A 24,955-nucleotide genomic window follows, 5' to 3' on the forward strand; every position below is an offset into this window, starting at 1 on the left:
GGTTGGCAGTTTTCTCCTGCATTAATAACTAGGCAGAGCAGCTCATAAGCTGTAAGGCAGTTATCTTTAAATTGCATTTACATATTTGTATTCTGCTGAGTAGAATGTCTTGCCTTTTAATATACTGTTTTGTGGCACATATCACATGCCTTTCTATCTTCTGACTGAGAAAAAGAGACCAAATTTAGTTATCATAAGATTCATGTAAACCTTTTAATATGCCTCTTTTTTCATTAGAGTTGTTTCCAGTTTAATACTGTAGTAGTGGTTTTTGCATCCAGCCTTTTTGGTCCATTCCTCCTTTGTAAATATCTTAGGTAGTTACTTAACTTCACAATAATTAGTAAGGTATTTATTGAGATAGCAGAGCTTTTCAGTTCACCAGGAAAGTCTGAAGATGGAAATTCAATAGGACTGACAAATAGGTTCAAAACCCCGAGTGAGTCCTCAGTAAGGAGTGTGTGTATGTATAGGAACAGGAGTTTATAGATGGAGGGCTTGTGTGTATGTGCATGGCTTTTGTCTGCATTTATCTGAATCCATCAAATAGATGTCTGCATATATATAAATGTTATTTCATGGCTAGCAACAGCTTTATGTCTGTTTTTATTTTATAATTCATTTCCCTGCCGTGTCAGCCTAGAGGAGAATGAATCTGTGTATACGGAAATCATCTTCCAAGACACGTAATGTGTAATTTTTTTAGCAGTAGATTACAAAAATACCCTAGGATTCTGCTTTTTAAAATGGTTCTGTAGCTGTGTTTCTTTGTGGTGTTGTTTGCTTGTGAGTTGTATGTATGAATGAATTTAAATGAAGTAGAGTGTTTGTCAGAATATGAGGGCTCATTCAGAAGCACAGATTTAAAGACAAGCACTTTTAAAATGCAATATCAATTTATTTGGGGAATAAAACTGTAGTGCACTGAGAAAAGATAGTATCACCTACCCAGAGTGTTTAGTACTTGATATTCTTAGCAGTATTCCCTCAATCACAGTATTATGAAGCCTTATCCTAAGAAAGTTCAGTAACTTCACCTTGAATAGCCCTGTTGGAATTTGAAACAGATTTACGGCAGAAACACGTGGTCCATACAGCTGTCATGCAAAACCATTTTTAAAAAAGCCCCTGGAAGTCTGGTAGACTCAGAAATCTGTTGTGCATGTTGTTTTGACTTTTTTAAAATTAAGATAATACTAAATACATCCTTCAAGAAAAACCTCTAATATAGGCCTTTAACATAAATCCACAACTAAAAGAAGCTGGTGTACTTGGTCAGATGTGCCTTTCTAACACAGGGCTTAAAGGACTTTGGATTTATAGCTTGCCTTTCCTGTGGAATTACAAATAGTTTGATAGTACGTCAGTGGAGGCATAAAAATCACAGAAAACAAACCAGGATTTGGACAAGGATCAGAGAGTGAAAGAAAGAGTCAGCATGAATGCATCTGTCTTATGGTTTTGGATTTGATTAAAAAAAAACCCTTAAAATTCTGTCAGTGTAATCTCTCCAAAGTAAAGTTAGGAAATGCAAGTTTGTTTCCTGGCAGTAGCTCTGTTTCATTACCCAACATACTGGGACGTGGAGGCTGGGTCCTGGCTGCCTGGGGAGAAGCAGAGTCAGCCATTCCCTCTGCTGCTTTCCAGCACTGAGGCATTTCCCCCATGTTGGGAACACTTGTTTCTGATCCACCCTGGCCTTTTCCTATCTCATGATTGAGTTCTCTCAGGGAGGTAAAGGGAAAGGGTTTCACTTAGTAAAAAGGAGACAGAATCTATAGTGCAAAGGGCAACAGAGCATGCAGATGACAAGTTTTTATGTGATGTATTTAAATTTTAACATTTGAAAAATGTTTGATGTGAATGATTCTGCTATTTTTAATGATCTTGTATGACAGCGTCAACTCCAAGCGGAAGAATAGGTGGTCTAGAATGAAGAATGTCTTGAACAAAGCAATAAGAGGAAGTGGGAAGGTGTAAATATTTCATGCTCCAACTGGATGGATGATATGGTAGTAGGCATAAGTCAGAGGTGTCATCATGACAGATGTAAATGAAAGAACCTCAGAAATTCCAATTTTGAGTAGAAGATGCACTGAAGAAAAAAAAAACCACCTTGTTTTGAAAAAAGTCAAATACAACCGAGTTGCTAATGCCCCATGTGACAATGGATAAATGGATAAATACATGCTTGCTGGTCTGACTGCACAATTTGTCACAATAAGGCTGTTAGTTTAACAGGAACTCACCTCAGCCATGCTTTGATTTCTTTAAAAACTGTAAGGTTTCATTCAAGTACTCCTTTCTTTTCTTTTCTATTTTTTTGTTCCTTTCTAAATAAGAACTTCTCTATGGCTACTTTGCAAATGCCAGATTAATCATAAGTTTTGATATAGTATTCAGAGAGCATTTTTTTGAATAAACAGCATTTTATTAATTGTTTTCCATTTTTTTTTTCTTCTGCCTCTCATTTCAGAACGGTTTGATCACCACTGTCCCTGGGTAGGCAACTGTGTGGGGAAAAGAAACTACAGATTTTTTTATATGTTTATTTTATCTCTGTCCTTTCTGACAGTCTTTATATTTGCATTCGTTATCACCCACGTCATCCTTCGTAAGTATGCTGGTGAAATCAGATTACGTATGTAGCCATTTGCTTGAGTTTTTTAAGTTAATATTTTGATCATTCAGGGTTTATTTATTTATTTATTTGTTTGTTTATTTGCCTTTTCTCTGAAGCTTCACAATCCCCAGGGAGTCCCATTCTGGTCTATGGTAGGCACTGCTAGTAGTAGTCATTGGCCTGGCTTTACTTTAATGAAGTCTTAATTTTTTTAAATTTTTTTATTTGTCCCTTTATGGATGATTAATTGGAAAAGCATCACATATACTGTATGTAGTAGTCATTGGCCTGGCTTTACCTTAATGCAGTCTTAATTTTTTTTTTTAGTTTTTTTATTTGTCCCTTTATGGATGATTAATTGGAAAAGCATCACATATACTGTATGTTTAAGTATACAGGTAGTATCATTTACCTAAAGATCTTCCATGTGCTTTTTTAACTATAAGCATGGGTCACTTGCCATCCAGACAAAGAGGTAAATTACTAGAAAATAGATTGGAGCTATACTTTTTGTAGCTTGCTGTTTAGCTTTACACCATTCTCAACCCTATTTTTAACACATTATTTTCATTTGCATAGACATTCTGAGAATAACCGATTCATAACAGAGTGAATCAGAAATATTAATGAGTTTGAGAGTGATTTTTTTTATTTGTATTCTGGGTTGTGTTTGAGGTCAAAACTCTTTTGGTAATGTCTTTTTTTTCCATACCCCTAACTAAGTTTGCTGGCTCCTATATGATGATGATGGTGACATTTATGGTGACAGGTTACATGACTTGTCTTTAAGCACCTTTGGTATGTTGGGGTTTTTAACCCATTATTGCTAGAAGAGCATTCTATATTTTTCACATGTTATATAGGATATTGCTTTAAATTGTGTTTCTTTAACCACTTTGGAAATGTAATCTGTTTATTCCTTTGTATTCTGTATTGCAACAGAAACCTGATAGAAATAATAATTTCAGTATATAAAGCTATCTTGAAAATGATAATATTCAGAGAATGTTTTACTGGAAAAAATATGTCAGATTGTGCTCAGTTTCCGAAATTGTTTGCAGCATGAAGGGAGAAGTTGTGTTTTAAAGAGCAGAATGCCTGCTCTTACTCATTCTTTGCAAAGCTATGATGCAAGCACTGAGAGGCCCTTCTATAGCTCAGAAATCGAGTTCATAGGCTAGAACTGGGATATGTGATTTTGAGGGAGTCTGAATGAACAACTTGTTTACACCACCAGATACAGCATTTCTAATCCCACTTGGAAAAAGCAGAAATTAGATGTATATATTGTTTAAAAAAAGAAAATTACTGCAAAAAGAACACTTGCCATTAATACTTAAGTGGGTGTTATTTATCTGGGCATACATGAGTATGTACATGCACACCTTTTACATTTAAGAAGAAAGACACATGGATTTTTATGCAATCTTTGCTAGTGTTCAGGAGTTGAAAACATTCCTAGTCTGACAACGTAAAGCTGTTTTTGACACTAACCTACCTTCATTTCAAAAGGACTTCAGTGCTTTTTCTTTAGTTTTCAGTATGTGAGTTATCAATATAATGTCAGTGTTTCATGTTATGTATGTTAGGTAGGTTTACCTAGTGGGTTTTAAATTTATCGTGTCCAAACCTAACTCTTGAGTATGATTTAGACAAAGAGCAGAGTAATTAATTGTGCCTCTGTGTGATTGAGAAGCACTTGAGCATTGTGTAGGTGTTACAGATTATGTATAGTAAATGTTAAATGCTGAATTGCCTGTCAGCTGCAAAATATTCTTGGCATGGAGATTCATCTACCTAGAATGAGACAAGAAGAAACATCCTTAAGCTCTAAAGATTGGTCAGTCCTCAAAGGCAATGGGAGCAGGTATTCATGTGATTAGTTCCTTGATGTTTAACTGATATACTGGAGCTTCAAGCCCAGCATTCAGATTTGTCTGCTATAGTCTTTACTCCAAAAAAGAGTTCTTTACAAATAAGGTTTTCTTACCACTCCACTCTCTTTGTGCCTACCATACCTCTAGAAGTCCTCGTGCCTACCTTTCTAGTAATTACCACTCAACAATTTTTTTCTGGTTTGTAGCTCTTCAGCTCTTTAGCTGATGCTAACCATTAAGCAGAGTGCTCAGTTCCTGAATCTGAACCTTTGCTCTCGGCATAGTCTGCTTTTTGTTAGCGTGGCTGAAGGAAGTCTTGGTTTTCAGACCTCAGACTATGACCTTCCTACAATATTTCAAAGTCATACATAAGTCCTGGCAAAATTATTTTAATGCCTCTTGATTTAGACAAAGTTTTTAAAGTTTTTACATTTTTTATAATGCATCTTGCAAGCTGGCATTTTACAGATTTTGGTGGGCCTAAGTGGTGATGACATATAAGATACACCTTTTTGTTTTCTGTGGCCTTCTGAGGTATATATTGGAAATTTGTTCTTTCTAGGTTTAAGAATATGCACACATAACATTACTGAAGATAATAGAACCAATTTGTAAATCAGTTACTGAAGGTACTGTCTTGCAAGATTTTCTTCCCTCTCCCCAAGTTGAACACATTTCCAGTAGTAGAATCTGTCTTTACAGTTTCTTGTCTCTCTTTGAAACATCAATATTTCACCTGTTTGTTGCAGTGAGCAGCCTTCCTTCCCCTTCTGATGTTTTGGGCACTGCCTGGAAAAGTGTGACTAACAGTAGGGTATGGAAATCACATCTATCTGCTGCCATTGCCATTAAGGACTCTAAAAATAGTAAGAAGGCAGGGAAAATTCCATTAGGTTTGTACCTTGAGACTAAGAACCACTTATAAGAGTTGAAAAGGCTCAGAAATACAAGGTAAGTAACTTCCCACTTATAACAATAAACAGTAAAACTGACCAGATAGGTCTAGAGAATTCTACATACATTTCTTTATTCTTGTCAAGACAAGATTCTTCTCTCCACACAGATCTTCAGATTAATTTAGCTAAGTGGAAAATTTTTCCTCTGGGGAAAACTTTCAGCCTGATGCATTTAAATCATTTATGTTATACAGTAAAGTTCAACTGTGTGCCTGTAGCTATGTCACATTAAGTCAGTTTCTACAACAAATTCACTTGTTGCAATTGTGAAACCACCCTAATTAATCAATAGCTCATGGTTATGAAACCCAAGTGCTTTTTTTACTTTGCATGCTTCTGCATTTCTAGTTGATGGGCTCATGCTTCTTTTGAGCTGTTTTCAGCTACTAGATTGTCTTTTAGTTGCCCAGAGGCAATAGTAACCTATTAGAAAAATCTTCTGTGTAGGTGCAGTCTGAGCAAATAAGCAAATAAGAGAAATTTGCTTCCAAAACAAAGGATGGAAAGTTGGGAATCTGAGTTTCTAGAATAAATTTTCTAAGTCAAAAAGTTACTTTTAAAAATGGTATTTCAAAATGAAACAGGTGGTTATTATTTTTGTTTCCATATTAGGTCTGAAAAGAACAAGGGTAATCAGAAATCTTGTTCATGGGAAAGTATGTGTGCATCAGTTTAGTATGACTGAGAAAATACCCTGCAGATGTTAAATCTGATAAGATGCTCAAGGGCTTTTCTGATGTTGTTGCTGCTGAGCAACATATTCTCAGATTCATATTAGTAAAGCTATTCTATGATTATTTGGTTATCTTCAAATGTTAATTATTTTAACTATAGTAAAAACAGCCCATAGTTCAGTTTCTTACTTGGCTGGTAATTTTGGGTTCTATTTCTACAGGTTCTCAACAAACAGGGTTCCTCAATGCTCTGAAGGACAGTCCTGCGAGATATCCTTTCACCGAAACATATTGTAGATTTTGTTGCAAAATAACATCTGAGATGGTTTTGCTTGTTTCCTTGCTATTGTTGAATGCATGCTTTTAGACTTTATCAGTTAATGATTTCATCACTTCCTGCACAATAGGATTTCTTCCACATGTTGGAGGCAGGAAAGAGACTGTGGCCTAGGGTGGTTTTTATTCTTCATGTTTTGCAGAGCAGTACTCTTGACGAATATCTGTAGTTTCCATGTCCATTAAATATGCTTCATATTTTGTGGTGGAATTCATAAATACATTTTGCACCATATTATGCATCCACCATTATGCTGTGGTTTCACTAAAAATATTCAAGAATTGTTCTGCTTTTACAGCTGAAGGTATCCAAAATGGCTGATTATTTTCAGGATAGAAAATGTAGATTTTGGAACAACAGAAACAACGTGCTTTCCTTGAAGAACTCAATTTCTGAAACTATTCTTTGTTTTTAGAAAAGTCATTTTCAAATAGCAACTTGCATTAAGTTACATAGCAGTGTGTAAATTGCATACACAGGGACTACAGTTGTTGTTCAGGCTGGAAAAGACAAGGCTCTGGGGAGATTTCATTGTGGTCTGTCAGTATATAAAGAAGTCTCATAAGAAAAACAGAGACTTCTTAGCAGAGCCTGTAGTGACAGAACAAGGTTTTAAGCTGAAAGAGAGCATATGTAGATTGGCCATGACAAAGTTTCTGCAGTGAGAGTGGTGAGACATGTGAACAGGTTACCCAGAAATTTGACTGATGCCCCATCTCTGGAAATGTTCAGGGTGGCTGGGGCTCTAAGCAACCTGGTATAGTGGAAGATGTCCCTACCCATGGCAGAGGGGTTGGAACTATATTACCTTTAAGGTCCCTTCCGACCTTAAAGCTTAAGGTCCCTTCCGACCTATGGAGCATTCTGAAAATGCTCCATACACTTTTTATCACTTCATATGGGAGCCTTCTGTATATTTTCTACTCAGTGAGATTGGAGCTGGAAAGCAGCTAACATAATAGAAAAATGGGAAACTGATGAAACCACTGGTTAGTTTCTCTACAGACAGTAAGCTTCCCATTGCTTATGTATGTGTTTTGATTCCTGTCTGAAGAAACAGTTTTCACCTCTCACAAAGACACTATAAAAATTATTCTTTCCTATTTGTTCATTGTGCCTCACACAGTTTGCTTTTCCACACAAAGGCAGGAAGAAAAAACTGTGATTCATTGTTGTGCACCTCTTTCCAGGTAATTTCCCCAAGTGTCAGATTCTGCAGATACATTTTTTTGTGTGCTTGTCTTCGTCAGGTAGAATCACTGAGCTGTAAACTCCCTTTTTAAGTAAAGCCATGTTCAGATCATTTTTTCGCAAATAATTTTAAAAAGCACAAACAAACAGTTCTAAATAGAACAACAATAGCTTCCAATTAAAAGAATTACAATCAATTCTTATAAAAGATAATTATTTCAAACTATTTTCAAACTGAGAATAGCTTTCAGTTTTCTTTAAATCAAGAGAGAATGGCTTATGCATTTGAAGATTTTTGTTCAGGAACAATAGCCTGGAATTCATAATTTGTGTTCAGGGATGTGCTGCTTTAAAAGGCTTAGTAGCACATCTTGCAGAAATGCCTGGCTTGATGGTGATATGTTGGACAATTTAAAAGCTTGGTTACAATTAAAAGCAGTAAAAAAATAAATTGTCCAAATAGTATTGGGAATGCTACTTTGGAGCAAGTCGATTCAGGCACAGAAAACATGGCCATTTAAATCTTGCTAACAACCCTGTGTGAGATACTAAGGGAAAATGATACTGTATGATGCTAGTAAAATACTATACCATAATATGCTACAAGGCTGTACTTTGTTGAGAATACATTGCTTTTTTGTGTTTGTTTCACAGTTCATGGACTTAGGTTGAATTAGTGGATTCTGGTTAATTTGATGTAAACTACGCCTGCTGTTCTCGAGTTGTTTTTGGATCATTGTGTGGGGAACTGAAAAGTGTCTCTTTCTAGGGGGAACTGAAAGAGGTCTTGAACTGAAAGGAATTCAGTTGGGTTTTTTTTTGTTTGTTTTTTTATTTCCCCAGCACGAAAAAGAGTGGAGGGAAGAACACACACTTTTCAGTACCCTTTTGCGTGTAATTGTGATGAGGGACATCCTGCTGATGATATGTTCAGGTTGCAGGGAGCTCTTTTCCCTCTGAAGTTCTTCTTTTCTGACCTGGTGAATCTTTTTCCTGGTGTGTAGATTCTACCTAACAGTGCTCATCTGCAGCCTTCCTTACTATTTCTATTCTTTCAAAGCCCAGTTTGTGCATGATGTTTTCAGCTACTGCCTTCTTTTACACATTTTGGAACCCTCTGCCAAGAGTCTGTTTCCTTAGCCATTATCCCTTGTCATCCTTGCTTTAGCTGTTGCAGAGAGTCAGAGTTCCTGTCTTGTGTTGGTTTGACATCACACAGCCTGAGGAGGAAATGAGAGGCAGAGTAGTGAACCTGCTGCTCAGCAGTGCACTTTGGTCATCCTGCTGCTTTTGGAGCAGATCTGCTCAGAATGCAAATGGCTTTTTTCTGGCTTTAAACCACTCTGATTGAAGTACGTCCTAGAGTTATGCAAACTCTTGCGGTATCTCCCAGTTCATTAGGGGCGAGCAGCCCTGCAGTACAAAACTCTTCACTTTTAACTAATGTTAGGACTTTTTCTTGCAAGTATTTATATCCATCCGTGCCATTTCCAGGCCATGTCTCTGTCTAATGGTCAGTAGCTCTCATATTTTTCTTCTGTTGGTAGGTTCAGTAATAAGGGTGTATTTTCTGTGTTCTAAGGCTATGTCCTTGTTCTGGAAAATTTTGAGTTGACGTTGTCTTGGAAACTGACTTCACTAAAGGTTGATATAGTTAATATACAGATTATTTTTATCCTATTCTTCTCTCATCATTTTGTTCCTAGTGATGAATTATATGTATTTTTCTAGGAACCAAAGCCTTTTCTTCTGTTGAATTGTGTTCCCTTAAAAAAAAATCCCCAAAAAATTGAAGCATTATAGAAAACAGCTTTCTCAAAGTAGATGTATTCTGAGTTCGTGGCTGTTTTGTGTAAGTAAATAAATAAAAGCTGTAGAAGAAAGCCTTCTACAGAAAGTTTGGAAAGTTCCTCTTTATGCTTGCTTCTATAAAGTTTAGAAGCAACTTTATTGTCTTACTTATGAATAATGACTCTTTTAGAGTTAAAAGAATTCTATAAACTGTAGTAAGTATGCAATGTTGAGTGCTGACTGTTTTTCCTAGTACACCAATCATGCATGTGCACACCTTTGCTGCTCCCCCCGAGGTGAGGGTGCTCGTGCTGGACGTGTCCCTGTGCTGTTCCCTGTCAGAGGGACCCCACGAGCTCCCACCCATGCACCTGGGGTGTGCAGCCCTGGACACTGCACCTCACAGCAGCAGTCTGCTGGTGGGACACACCCTCCTCACAGTGTTTGGCAGGGGTGGTGCTGTGTCTGGGCTAGGTGGATGCCTCGAGTTTCTTTTTTTGCTGACCTCTTTGAAGTACTCCAGAGATCTCAAAGGACTTGTGGGCAACCCTGTATTTTGTGATTTTAACTACTTGTTATTGGATTTTTTTTCCCATTTGTGTATATTTCCTTGACTTTTAATCACTGTGCTGGAAGCTGTGGTGTGTTTTTTCTCAGTATGGTCCATTGTTGGCCTCTCAGGTTTTCATACGTATTTGATCAGCTCCAATCAAACAACAAATGAAGATGTAAGTTTGTAGTATGTTTCTACATATGTATTTCTAAATAGTTACAAGGAAGTTTTTCTCAAGTCAGACATGTCTGCATCATTTTGTGAATACCTCATTAGGAAAGAAGGAATTAATATAGTCCTACTTGATTCAAAAGATCAGATGAAATCTTTTTGACTATGTTTGTTGTGGTTTGAAGATGTGCTCGTTATATACCTACTATGTCATTATGGTTTACACATGTAGGATCTCTATCTTGAAATAGGAAAATACAGGAGGGAGGAGACAAACAAGTATATTTTATACAGTAGGAAATTAGTAAGTACTTTTCAGTATCTCCTTTTCACTGGGAGTGGTAAATATTCTTTAACTCAAAAATTGCTTACTGTGAAACTTGAATAATGTGTTGAATTCGCTAAAAAAAAATTTCATCCTTTATTTTATCTTACCTCTGAAACTTTTTTTGCCATTCTGAGGTCCAAAACCTCTGGCAAGGAATATATCATCCATTTAAAGATTAGCTTTCTCATTTCTACAGCTGTCTATTTTGCATATAGGATTCCTTTGTTTCGGTGTTGAATTATATTTGACTGTGTGTGGAGTCTTCATGTGTCCTTCCCTAACTAAAAGGAGAAATGTGTAATGCATGAAAGGAGTATATAAAATTAACTAGGGAGCTGATGGTATAGAAAGCCTTTGGAAATTTAAAAAGTGATCTAACAAAGCACTGCAAGCTTTGAGTTATTTTATTGTAATTTGCTATTGTACCTCTTTCATAGGTATCTGGTAGATATAAAAGTAGCACCTTTAGTATTGTCAAATATGTTTTGCTATTGTTTAAGGTCACAGTTAAAAGTATAAATTTTACAGTAAATATCCATCAACCAGAAAAAGACTTCCCAAGCAGGATCAAAATTAATTGTGCCTCAGCATCAAGTATCAGAACAAGTAGCCTGACTTGCAAGAAATCTACCTTGTTAATAAGACACATGAGATTCCCCGTTATTTCTTGGTCATTGGGTTTACCCAAGATTGTCTCTCTAGATGGACTTAGTGTGCTTCCACCCTCTTCCCTCAAATAAATGTCGCTTCTGGATTGTTGAAAGATAGATAGCAGGGAACTACAGCAGTGGAACATGTCTGAATACCAAGTAAACAGTTCAGTAATTTAATTTAAAACATAAATTCCCAATTGAATACAGCAAGACATTTTACTCAGGCTCTCAAGTATCTCACAAACAGAAAAGGAAACTAGCTAAGGGAAAATGTAATAGGCAATAAAAGGTAGCAATGGCTGCATTTGCTTTTAATCTTTTAGAACCTTTTGTGAACTTTAGGGACGATAACGTTGTGTGATATTGCACAGCTTGCAAAGTTACCCAAGAGTATGGAAAAGAAGAGCTCAGTTGCTAGCTTTAATCATATTTTGCAATTGAGCCTCTTCTGTAAAACATGCTATAACATTTGTAAAATTGAACTTGGACTGTTATGTTTAGATGCTGAAATTCCTGGTTTTAGTACATTGATCTCTTGAGACGCTGGGTTGTCTACATCTATGGAGCTAAAGCATGTGCTCATAGGGTTCAGCCTTCATAACAACCCAGAACTCTTAAATTGTTTGGAAGATCTTGTTATGGATTTTCTGTGGTCTCTTCTGTAAGTAGCATGTGCAACCTTAATTTCTCACAGCCATTTTCTGTATTGTATTACATGTGATGCATATTGTTCATATCTCTTCAGATTAAAGGATCATGGTCAAATAAAAGAGGTAAAGAAAACTATAATCCCTACAGTTACGGCAACATCTTTACTAATTGCTGTGCTGCTCTCTGTGGGCCCCTCTCTCCAAGGTAAGAGTATCAAAGGTCTTGTCAGTAAAATGAAGCCATGTGATTATTCATGAAAAAAATATACTTTTGATTATCTGATTTTATTCAATAAAATGAAAGTTTTGGATTAGTGTTAGAAGCTTTAAGTTTTTCTTCAGTGGTAAAGAGATAAGTTGGTAAATTGTGTTTGAACTAAGTGATCAATTCTTATAAAATTGCGTCTGAAATGGAAATAAGCTTGTTTGTCATGTGAACTTCCACCACTACAGTTAATAGCTTAGAGCCATAAAAATGTTCTAGTAGTTGGCTGTTTCATGAAGGTCAACCTTGAAGTTTATGAAACTTTTACATACGTAGCAAATGTGACATGAGTTGAAGAACCTTAAATCTACAACTAGCTTGATAATTGTTGATTTTTGTCTTTTAACTCTGAAATGTTGTATTTAAATGGACAGTATATTTTTTTATTTAATACTGTTAACATATATACATTAAATTGATTTTGGTGGTCTTGCACCAAAGCAATTCCAAAGATAATGTAATGGATAATGTTTTGCTGAATACAGTTTCACCTCCAGAAGTCTGAAATATTTATATATTTGAGGATCGAGATGTTTTTTCATCTTGAAGAAAATGCAGTACCGAGCTGAAACTAGAGAAAGAAAACTGGCAGCCAGAAAAACTAAATTCTTTTCTTATTCCAGTGCTCAGTGATTAGGCAGTTCATGTACTACATACACAGTAGAGGCCCAGTTTCACTGTAGAGAGGGGCAGAAAAACTTATAGATAATTTCGTGGCCTGCTCCTTGGTTGGTATGTTTTGTTTTGTCTGGAATTGTGAAGTTATGAATCTGAACAAGAAGAAAGAAAGTAAATGACTTTATGGTCCAGAGTCTCAGGTGTTTAATTGGAGTGAGATTTCTGGCTTTGCTGTCAGGAATGTCAGAGGCGGTTCTGTGAGCAGTCAGAGTTTAACAGGGGAGACTGACATCTTTTCCTAAAGGGGAAACAACAGAATAGAGATTTCCACATACAGAGTTACCCCTGGTGAGAGTGAATAGCTTCGTCTCTGCTTCCTTCCTGTATAGATGTTGCCTGAAGCCAACCTTTTAATTCTGAAATTTTGCTTTTGATAAAAGTATGTGACATGAAAGCTCCATGCCACGCTTCAAATTCTTTTGATTCCAGATAGAAATCTTTATTAAAAATACACCATGTTTCTCCATATATGAAATAGCATATTAGGCTGATAAAAGTAGCAACACACAATTGGACCAGACTGGCATTGGCTCATGTGTTTTAGGAGAGTTTGTGCATTTTTTCCTAAATTCCATGGAGCAACGTTTTGTAGACATTGCCATGTATATATAGGGATTCTGCAGGGAGGTATTTTGTGACCACAGGGAAAAATTTATTGACTGTAACATGTAAATTATAAGCTTACTGCTTTCACTTTTAATCTCAGCTATGTCCCAAGTCACTAAATATTAGGTTTTTTCTTTAAATTCTGGAAAAGTGGCTTACCAGTAATTTCAGCTCAAAATTCAAAACATTGAAGTGCCGTGAGCATGGAATGCAGATGAAGAAAGGATCTGTAAACAATCAAAACGTACCTCACTTATGTTAAAGATCATTTAACATTTTTAAACCTATGCTAGCAAATTCAGAATCTATTTTACATGTCCTCAACAGTTACTTTCAAATCTTAATTTGATCCTTGGCTGTCAGCATAGGACTAACCAGTATTCTGGTGCAGCAAATTATATGACTTCTTTAGGCATCTTTAATCTTTAACTAGCTTGGATTATTTTATTCTATGTATTTGGTTATAATCTTATAATTTTTTTTTTTTTGCTTACATTTAGTAATTTCTCCACAGAGCATTTTCTTAGAAATAAGATATTTTATGAGCACATCAGTTTGGTAAGCACAGTGGAACACTATAAGCAGTGTTAAGTGGCTGTCATGAAACACCTGGCAAGTTATGTTGTCTGTCAGTAAGAAATATTAACTTTTCTTCATTCCTGCGAGATTTTGTGATTTAAGTTGTTTCAATTTAGATGTGGAAGCTGGTAAAAAAAAAAAAAGAACCTTTAAAAGAGATACCGAATTTAAGTGCCCTAAGTGAGTTTTGTCATTTGTTTTTTCACCTGTGGTTTAAAGTTCTTTGGTTTTGTGGTATCTGCTGGTGAGCTTCTAAGACTGTGATAAAAATCAAAAAAAGTAGTGGTGCGTGTGCTTATGACAGGCAGTGTCACAAAGAACAAGTACCTTACTGATGAGTAGAAGATCAAGTCTAGTACTTCATTTCACTGAAAGGGGACATTAGAAGGTATTGGTGAGGTATTAAGTTCTGTTGTACAATAGAAATTTTTTATTTCTTTTAATTTAGAGGAGATAGCTATTGATCAGCAATGTCTCTAATATTTTCCTTTATTGTGATTATTCTGTAGCTTAATTGACAGAAGAGGATTTATACAGCCAGATACGCCGCAATTAGCAGGACCATCAAATGGCATTACCATGTACGGGGCCACACAATCTCAGAGCAACATGGTAGGAATCATCCCATAATGTTGTTCATCAGGATTCCTGTGAATGTTTTTCTTCTCCACTTTCATGTGAACTAATCAAGTAATAACTAACTGGATACAGCTGACACACTGGGTGGAATGAGTTCTTTAATAAGAGTAAAGAAACAAAAAAAAAGTCCAAGGCTCTTTTTAATGTACGTTTCACACAGTGTAATAGTTACTGCTCGTGGATTCTTAAAACAAGAAAGTCTAAACCTACGCTGTTGGTTTATTGAATATACTGCATTTTGACTTTTGCTGTTGACACCTACTGTGTTTTGAACTGGAATATTCAAGTATCATGGACTTACTCTGGTTTGTCATTTTCCAGCTAATTGTTATTTTGTGTGGCACTTTCTTCATACTCTATTTCCTTCTTTGCTTGTGCACTGTGATTTTGCATAGACTAATGTATTTTAAAAAGCAAAGATGAACAAAGAGGTGTGTCTAGGGGAGAAATATTTTGAAGAAAGAGCAGGAGGACACTGAACCCGAACAAAAAATGGCACCTGAATTGTTACAACAGAAGTTCTTTAAACATCTTTGAAACTGTGCCGGTAGTATTTACTTTGGTTTTTTGCTGGTAGCATTGGCTATCATAATGGAAGATAGGATTTCCAGTGCCAAGAAGAAGAGAATAATTGGAAAGAGATCTTTTTCTGAAGGCAAACATCTTGCATATGTGCCTATTTCTGAATTGTTGTCCACATATCTTCACAGTATGTGGGTTTTAATACCTTGTCAAGGAAGTCGTGAGTTTTGGATACCCTCCCTCTGCCAAAAACGAGGAAGCCCCGAGGCCTTCTGACATAGTTCAGCCTTTCTTTTGAACAAAAGAAGAAAAGATGCACTCTTCACAGACAGATTAGTTTTAGTGTCACTGATAAACTTGTATAAAAATTTTGCTGTAGTTCCTAAGCTGATTTTACTTAATGTTTTGAGAATTAAATAGATTTGTTAGTCTCCTTAATAAGAAAATGTATTAGAGACATTGTATTAAGTCTGAATCTTCTGAAGTACAGTTGAGCAGAACAAGGTAATGCTCTATGTAAATTTTACTCAAAATATTATAACTTTGAAGAGAGAAAAGGGAGCTTTAAAAAAAAAAAAATAGAGCATACATTGGAAATAGGCTGAAGTCTTTCAAGAATTACCCAAACATTCTGATGCTGTCAAGGCTTCTTATTTGTGAGGATCATAAACCCACAATATGTCCATGGCATCAAATTGTCTTTATCATTGCAAGAATTTAGACACTATCATTATTCCTATGTATTAATGAGAAAATCTTCACCAGTTTGGTAGAAAATTTACTAAGTTTGTCTCTAGAAATGGTGAAATCTCTTATGGTATTACTTTAAGTCAAACAGGTAGCTGTTCCAGTTTTAGAGTGTAATACCTCTAATTACACAAATTCTTCAAAGATTTCTTCTTGTATCCTAGAATGAGCTGGGAAATGAGCTTATATCCACAGGAGCTGGGAAAAGCCTGCGTTCTCTAACAGTTATCAGAGTTACTTGGAAATGTGCAGATTTCACACCTGAAAATGACCTCTTAGAAAAGCTTGAAAAATGTAATATGTCTTGTTTGGTTTGAAGGAATATTTTGGAAGACTGTAATGCCATTTTTCTCAGGACATCTTTTCTCAGTCTGTATCCAAAACCATTTGGTTTCTAAGGACTGCTGGCTATCAGCCTTAAAATTTCTCCCGTGAGTTTTGTTGTAAACTGTTAAAGACCGGCTTAGTTTACCCATCTCTCTAACACTATTTTCCCTTCCCTGTTGAAGGGGATATATCTGGTACTGGAGCTGGTATTATTATGGTTTCAGATAAAGACAGACAGAGTGAAATTCCTTGACTTAAAAGAGTATGTGTAAATCATAGCCATAAGCCATAATATTTTTCCAATCACAGAAGTTTGGCCATTTATACATTTTCAGTGATATTTCTACTACTTTAGCAAGCTTAATTCTTTTTGATTACAAGAAATAAATTAGCAGAAGTCTGAGTCGTGTTTCAGTACACCTTTGTGGTGTGTCTCTCTTGATTTTATTGCAGAATGTATTATGTCAGGTCTTCGTGTCTAGATGTTACCCTGCTTAATCCACAGTGTGCTAAAATATCTCTCCTCATCCTTGATAAGAAATAAAGATTTAAATCAGCATATTCTCTCTCACTTGTCTTCTCTTATTCCTTCCCTCTTTCATTGCCTTTCTTCCCCTCGAATCTTTTACAGAATCAGCTAGGTTGGAAAAGAGCTTTGGAATCGAGTCCAGCCTATGACCAAACCCCACCTTGTCAACCAGACCATGGCACTCAGTGGCACATCCAGTCTTTTAAACACTTCCAGGGGTGGTGACTCCACCACCTCTCTGGGCAGCCCATTCCAATGTGTAATCACCCCATCTGTGAAGAACTTCTCCCAAATATCCAACCTAGACCTTCCCTGGCGCAGCTTAAGACAATGTCCTCTTGTCCAATCCCTAGCTGCCTGGGAGAAGAGCCCAACCCTCACCTGGCTGAAACCTCCTTTCAGGGAGTTGTAGAGAGCAATGAGGTCTCCTCTGAGCCTCATCTTCAGGCTAAACAACCCCAGCTCCCTCAGCAACTCCTTATGGGAGTCAGTGACTAGTAGCTTTCTAAATAGAATTCTTTTGTTTCACCCAATGAGTCTCTTGTCTCTCATTAAGTCTCTGTGAGTTGCTTGGTATAATACTCTCTTTTCATTTATTATAATGAATCTTTTAGCATAGCCTCATTTTTGCAGTTAAGTTCAGAATAAATATCAGGCTAAATGTAAAGATGCCAGATGCTGATTTTCAGCACAATACATTATCACTTTTTCAGGATACCTTTTGTGGGGCACTCTACCTGTATTTAACAGCTTTTGTGGCAATTTTACCTCTGATACTTTGAATATTTATTACAGGATCTACCCTACCTGTGCTAGCAGCCCACTTTGTCACAATCTCAGAAAGTCAAGAGTCATAGCTATAAATCAGTTCTTGATAGACCCATACTGTGATTTTGGTTTTTTCCTAGATCTTGATAGAAGAGGTTTTTCTCATGTTCTCTCCATAGTATCTACCTTGTTTTACTAAAAGCTAAATCTATATTTACTTCCATGAAGGCTGGAAGCACATACAGTTATTTTCCTGGTGCATTCCCAGTGTTTTTAATTTCTTTTTCAATATAATTTGAAATTAGTCTGGTACATTCATTAGCCAGTTTCTTAATATCCTTTATCCACATGAAAAGCATGGTCACTTGGAACTCATAATCTGTAGTACTGGTAATTTCCAAATTATTTCCCTATTGCATTTGATTGCTGATTATTTTTATGAGCTCATCATCAGTTTGAGTACCCAAGTATTTTCCTTATTCTTAAGAAATTTTTTTTGTATGAAGCACAGTACCTCACCCATTATGAAATAATAATTTTCTCTGCAATTTATGCTTTCTATTTTATTTTAAAGCTTGCTTTCTTTGTGTTGTGAAAAAAAATCTTACTCACCCATAAGCCCATGAATTACCACTTGGGTCTCAACCACTGTAGTACTTAATTTCACCTTAAAGCTGGAGTTGATTCTTGGGGTTTGATATAGGGTATTTTATTCTTTAGTAATCCATTAGGGGGAAATACAGAATATGTCTTAATCATGAAGATTTTTTGAGGAATTAATTTGGTTTATATTTACTATGATATCTCTGGGAATTCTCTAATGCCTTATAAAGTGATAGACTGCTTTAGTTTCACTCTGTGTCAGGACAGGTTTATTTCCTTATTTTTAAGAAAATTCCTTATATTCCTGCATTCCTGGGCATTTCTTCTTCAGTGTGTAGGTAGTGTGTCCCAAATTCCCTTGTTTCTAATTCTCCATTTCCTTTCCTGGATGCAAATTCTTTAGTGTTTTCTAACATATATGTACTGCTGAAAATTGTAGGAACTGTAGTGCATGCATAACATATATTACCAGTGATAAGTGCAGGAAAGTCCTCTCCCACATGTTCACTAAAGTATTTCTGTTACTGATCTGGAAATAGATCCAGCTGACTCAGGGAGCATTAACTCTGACCATCCTTTGCTTTTCATTTTTTGCATTATTAGGAGTAAGTATTTCTATCATGACAATAACAGAACTGGCAAGGACCACAACCCCATTTTTCTGGGAGTTTTGCAAGTGTGTTTCCTTTTGTATTTACTGAGGTATTTCCCAGATGCCCAAAACAAAACTCGGGGCTCTTACCAAGTCAACATTACCACAGTCAGGGTTGATAGAGGTTTTCCTTAATGCACTTTACTTCACAGGTAAAATGGGTTATGGGCACATTCAAGTAAATAAATTTCAGCATTTGCTTTGGGTTGAGATAAGTTTTAGGAGCAATTCTTTTGATAGTGTATGTTTACTGCATTTTTATGAGCTAGATTTATTTTAGAAGATACGCCCCTGGAACGCACCCAAGTTGCTCTAAGCATTCTCAGACTTTCAGTCCATAAGAACAAACAGTCTCCAATCTGAAGCAAAGTCTCTGGGCCAAGTGTAGCTTCCTGTTTGGCTTCAGAAGTGTTTCCCTTCATAGATCTACTCATCATGAATCTCTGTCTACTCATCTACTGCCACTGTACTGCTTGACAGTAGAGCCAGTGAGTTGGTGGGGCTTGTGGCTCAGCTGTTGCACAGGATCCACAACACATTGATTTTGACTGAAATCCTACACCTGCTGGGAACAGTTACACAGCTCTATCCCTCCACTCTTTACCATTTGTTGTACCCAGAATTTGGTATTTCAGCATTCTTCTGTTACTTCATACCACTGTCAGCCTCCTCTGAACTCCGTGTTGTTCGTACTTTATTCAGAGTTTGTGAGACTGCTCAACCTGCTTTTTTCCATCCTCTGGAGAACCGTAACAATTCTTGAGTGTTACTAGCATTTAGGAAATTTTAAACTAAGTTTATTTAATATTTAAAGTCAATAATTCTGATTATTTCAAAATAATCACATTTAGAAATGTGAAAAATATATTGCCATGTACAACAATATTATATTTTTGTGTAGCTTAGAAAAAACAGATTTTCTTCAGAAAAAAGAAAACATTTTTCCTTAATTGTTTGTATTTATTGTGAAATAAACACAGAATTCTAGGTTTTGTCCAATTTGCTTCAATTTCTGCCTTTTTATGTGGAAAGAAACAGATATCTATAAATTTCTGTACATATATTTAGTTGAACTTCTGTACTTGTAGAACTTATTAAACTTGTCCTACCTCCATAATCTGCTGTTTCTCTGAAACAGTGGAAATTTTAAGTGAAAAATAAAGTCAGCATATCTGAAATAAGAAGATTCTGGTGGAATAATTTTTGCAGTAGATTTTTAGTTATTTAGATTTTAATGCTCGGCTTCCTTTTTGTTACAATCATAGGCTTTTTTGTTTTATTTGAAATTCTGGTGTTGGATAATTCATGTAATTAGTAGCAGCTAGGACTTCGTGCCCTAAATTTCATTCAGTCAAGAGTGAAATAACAAAATTGACAAAAAACCACCATGCCACCCCTATAACAAATATGATTTCCTTGATTTAGTTTTGTGTTGGCTGTTTAGACTCAAGAATAGGCTACCTGTATATTATGAGTTGTTTTTATCAGATGTTTTTGGGAGCCTCATAGAACATACATACTTTTTCTGGCTTAAACCTTGCAATAGTTCCCTTTCTAGAAAGCTCTTTACAACCTGTATTTTCCTAAGGATTTTGTACTGATCACTGTTGAACAGACAAGGAAAAGAAAACCTGAAATTTATCTAAATGAAAGGAGAGGCTTTAGGGAAGTGACAAGTGCATGGAAAATGAAGAGATATTTAGCACCTAAAGTTATAACACTATTTAATGGAGCTTTATGAGGCTACCATATCTTTTTGATATTAATTTAACTGAAATGCCGTAGCAGTCCTTAAGAAGAGAATTAATTCAGACTGCACAATGAGTTCAAGTAAATGATCTTCAGCTAATACAAAGCTGTGTGCTTGTATTGCCTGGAACACGTTAATGATTTCCTTTGGAAGATCAGAACTGAATGTTCACTAAAGCAATAAGTCAGCTGCTAACATTATTTGTTTTCAGTGTACCCCAGTGGTTATAAGCATTCCTTTGTTATTTAACTTGTTCTTTGGCTACTGCCTTTCAGAGAAAATAGGTTTTGTTGGTCTTTTTGAAGTTTGAAAAATCAGTTAACATATTTTTAAGGTCTGCATGGTACGGTTGGTTGAAGTTTTAATTTAAATAAGCAGGTGTGAATAACAGGATATTAATCAAGAATGAGTTATTCACACTGAATTAGTAATTGAAAGCTTGACTTTAAAAGATGCTGACAGTTTTCTTCTTAGTAAGGTACTTAAGCAAGGTTATGGCTTTAAGCCTGTGAGTAATCCCTCTGAAATGATAGGGATCCACTTCAGTTGTTTGGCTGGGGCTGTTCATCATTTTGTGGGGCAAAGATTGCTTGCAATTTATATGAAATCAATTTATGTAACGGAAGGCCAGTCCATTTATCTTTGTGAAGGCAGAAGTCTTGGAAATACGTACCTGAGTAAGGATTGAGCTTCTGCCTGTCAAAAGTAATTGGTCTGGGAGTCCTAAACCACTTAGATGTGTTTAAAACACTACCTATCTCTTATGACCAAGCAGTCTGCTTGCACACTTGCTGAATGTTAGGTGTGTGCATCCATCGTTCAGCTATTCAGTGGTGAAACTGGAGAACCTGAAAATAACGGAGTTACTTTAATTAACCATTGTTTATCGTGGTTTTCATGCCACAATAAAGGAGGCAAAAGTCTTCCCATGAGTTCTCAGTGTGGCACAGTGGCATATTAAACTCAGATGGGCATTTCAGGGAATTGCCCATTTTGTGACAAAGTTAGTAACAATGGTTATGGTCAGGAATATCGGAACAGATGATGGATCTGTACTATGTAGTAATTTGGTAAAAATCTAAGAAGTCAGTCATAGAGCAGAACACACTGCTTTAACAGAACACTTGAAATAACAGTCAATAGGATGTCTTACTTCTGGATATATCTTTTACTTTGCTTGCTTGCCTCGAAATGTCCTTCATTGCATTTGTAGTTGTATTCACTGGTTGTAGTGTTTTTCTTACCCAGCAGAGCAGTACTTTGGCAAATTAATCTAATGAGATTTTGGAAAAACTGCAATGTTATAACTGATCAGACAATTAATTAAATATTTTTTCCTTAGGAGCTCTCAAAAATCATGCCAATTCATGTTAAAGAAACTTAATTTGGCAATAGGTGTACTACCCACTTAGCTAGCTGGACATTATTAAAATGCACCCCTGTCTTCATCTCAAGGAATGAGGAGTAATTTTGTATAAACAGTTTTTAAGAATTGTGTAGAGCCAAAAAAATCAATTTCTGGTAACACTCACTGAGCTTAACTGGATTTATATAATGCCAGATTTGGCTTATTATTGAGACAGTGCTTGCCAGAAAACTTGTGTTTTGTACCTTGACTCATCACATTGTCAGGATTGATCAAGAAACGGCCTAAAATTCATTAAGGTTGATCTCAATGCATCTGCAGTGCTGCCTGGTTTCTACACATCCTCTGGAGTATGGAGTGTAGTGTAGGACATTCTCTAGAATTTATATATAATGTATTAAATTGTGAGGAGGAAAATTTTACTCATGGAGCTTTATTACTAACTGTGTGAGATATCTCTGTCAAAAGAATCCTTGTTCTGGAAAACCTCTGTGGTAGATTAATTCCTATGTGTGAAGACCAGTTAAAAGGAAAAAATTGCCTACTGTTTTTTGAAGAACCCTTAAATGAACACTGTAAATGTATATCATCATTTGCTTTGATAATAATCCAAAGCATTGGCTCAGTTATGCATGCCTTTCTTTTCTTTTCCTGGGCAGCATGCAATGGGATGTTTGGGTGGCTAACCACGGAACGATACTAATGGCTTTCTTTTTTTCTCTTCACATCCCATTCTTTTCCATACCTTTTTATCCATATCCTCCCTTTTTTTTTTTTACTGCGTTTTGTTTTTATATGATTTTGACACCCTTCCATTCTACAGTGTGACCAAGATCAGTGCATTCAGAGCACTAAATTCGTTTTGCAGGCTGCTGCCACCCCCCTCCTACAGAGCGAGCCGAGCATAACTAGTGAAGAGCTCCCTTTGCCAGGAAAGACTTCTCTCAGTGGGCCTTGTGCAACTCTGACTCTAGGGCAACCGACGCCACCATCCTCTATGCCTAACCTCACATCAGATTCAGGTCTGACAGACATCATACCATTAAAGGAGGAGCACGAAGGCCATCAGTTCCTCACTCCCGACGAGGCGCCGTCGCCCCCCGGCATGCTGCCCAGCGGGAGCCCCATTGCGCACAGCCGCACCATGCACGTCCTGAGCCTGGCCAGCCAGGACTCGCTGCACGAGGACTCCGTGCGCGGCCTCGTGAAGCTCAGCTCCGTTTGAGCAGCTTTCCTGAACGCCACACCGTGTCCTGGGGTCTTTACAAGTCTGTGCTTGACAGGAGTGACGCTGCAGTACCACTGTAAGGCTTCGTAACATGCCTGTAATGGAAACTTAATCACTTAATGGAGTCTCTGCTAAAAGGACGAGTGATTTTTTTCACTGGAGCTATGGCATTCTTTTGACCAGGTTGTTAACGGTTGTGCTTTGATGGTGACTGCATTTTACTTTTAAATAAAACCAGAAAAGGTCAATAATCTCGTTTCCTGAAGCTTGGGTACAGAGAGTTGGAAGTCAGCCTGTACCAAACACCATGTACAGTACAAAAGAGAGAGATTCTTGGATGTAAGTGTCATGCTCTGTGTTCTATGCTCTTGTAATACACACTTGTTACGGCTTACCACACCTGTGGCCAGAATGATCTGCACTTACATGTTATGCTACCAATATTTGAGATAGAAAATTGCCATTCCATTTGTTGATACAAAACAAAACAAAAGACTGCAGATGTGGATTTGCATGCCACGCTACAGTATGTGTTACAGTGGTGTTGGTATTAAGAGAAAGTGCTGCTTTTTTATTTGTGACTTTCAAAGTGCTGTTTCGTTTAAAGACAGTACAGCAAACAAATGAATGGACTATATTTTTTGAATTTATTAAATTTTATTTTAAATTAATCAGTGGTGCCTAGAAGATGATGAATTACTGATTTGATCATGTTGCATATCATTTAACCTTCTGTTTAAGTGTTTAAGTGAGGTATTGTGTTGTGCCATACCACAAGATTCTTCCACTCCCTAATGTGATACAATTACCTGTGGACCTCCAATAAAATGACATCCTCTCTTTGTGGACGTGTACAGTTATCCTTGCACAGTTTTCGTGGGGCCAAGAGGGGGAAATCATGACTTGTTGACACAGTTTGTAAAGATTTGGCTGGAGTATGTGTACATGATAAAACTAGAGCTATGGAGGAATAGCTGGTTACAATTAGGATTGCTTCACCATTTTTTATGGTTTTGTTTGAGCTGTGTGTTTGTTCCCATAGGAGGTCTTTATTTGGAACCAGTAGGATTAACCTCTGCTTGCACTGTAATGCAGTGTGGCTGAAGGGTGAGGGGCTTAAGATTCAAGACAAAGACAGAGCTTAGTGAAGTAATCTTAAATGAATAATAGTCTGTAGCTCTTTCCTGGCCATTGTTCATCATTTGCATTTGTCCTTTGATATTTTAAATGGAAATTTTGATTTCGTGGAATTCTTCTCTGCTTTTTCTTTGCTTGCTTAAGTAAAGTGCGACTAAAAGGTTGAAGAGAATTTTATAGGTATTTTTTGTGACAGCTGAAGAGAACCTTAGTTAAGCTGAAAGACTGTAATAGCTTTAATACTGTATTTACCTGCTTTTCAGGGTGTGGAACCTGGATTCTTCTCTTCCTAGGACAAATTGCATGCAGAATGGGCTTTATCTGATGGCAGGAAAGCATTTGCCAGTTAAGAAATGTAACAGTTCTGTATTGTCGACCATGGTCATTCACTGACTCCAAGCTAAAGAATCTCTTTTCTTTTAACTTTTGTTGTTGAAATTGAGAATAATCAGCCTGCAGAAAATCATTACCCATGCTATTGAAGATTAAGAAAAACTACTGACAAAATCCCTGCGCTTGTAAGGGATTCATGAGCAGTCTGCTTCTAAAACTGATGATGTTACCTTGGACCTAATTCAGTGTGTAGAACATAGCAATGCTTTCTGACTGTAAGTGCCTCAATGGGTCCACCAAAGAACCTCTGGCAGATAAATCTGTCCTTGTTATTTGAGCCACTGAGGAAGCTCTGGCAGCTAAGTCTGTCCCAGCTATTGTAAACCACCTTCCCCATATTTTCCAGAAGCTGGGACAGTCTG

The 24,955-nt window shown here is 36.7% G+C and overlaps 1 protein-coding gene across 2 annotated transcripts in view; it reads left to right on the forward strand.

The window, feature by feature from the left end:
* ZDHHC14 (zDHHC palmitoyltransferase 14) overlaps positions 1-23,902 on the forward strand; it is a 94,091-nt gene extending 70,189 nt beyond the window's left edge. For both annotated transcript variants that reach the window (XM_084203611.1, XM_084203612.1), the window contains exons 4-9: positions 2,477-2,614; positions 6,352-6,400; positions 10,075-10,177; positions 11,900-12,009; positions 14,442-14,544; positions 22,704-23,902. In XM_084203611.1, coding sequence (XP_084059737.1) covers positions 2,477-2,614; positions 6,352-6,400; positions 10,075-10,177; positions 11,900-12,009; positions 14,442-14,544; positions 22,704-23,060 — 860 coding nt within the window. In that variant the 3' untranslated portion in view covers positions 23,061-23,902. The remainder of the gene's footprint in view (positions 1-2,476; positions 2,615-6,351; positions 6,401-10,074; positions 10,178-11,899; positions 12,010-14,441; positions 14,545-22,703) is intronic.
* The last annotated feature ends 1,053 nt before the right edge of the window (positions 23,903-24,955 follow it).

This window comes from Fringilla coelebs (assembly GCF_963513975.1).
Source record: "Fringilla coelebs genome assembly, chromosome: 3".
Taxonomy (NCBI): Eukaryota; Metazoa; Chordata; class Aves; order Passeriformes; family Fringillidae; genus Fringilla; species Fringilla coelebs.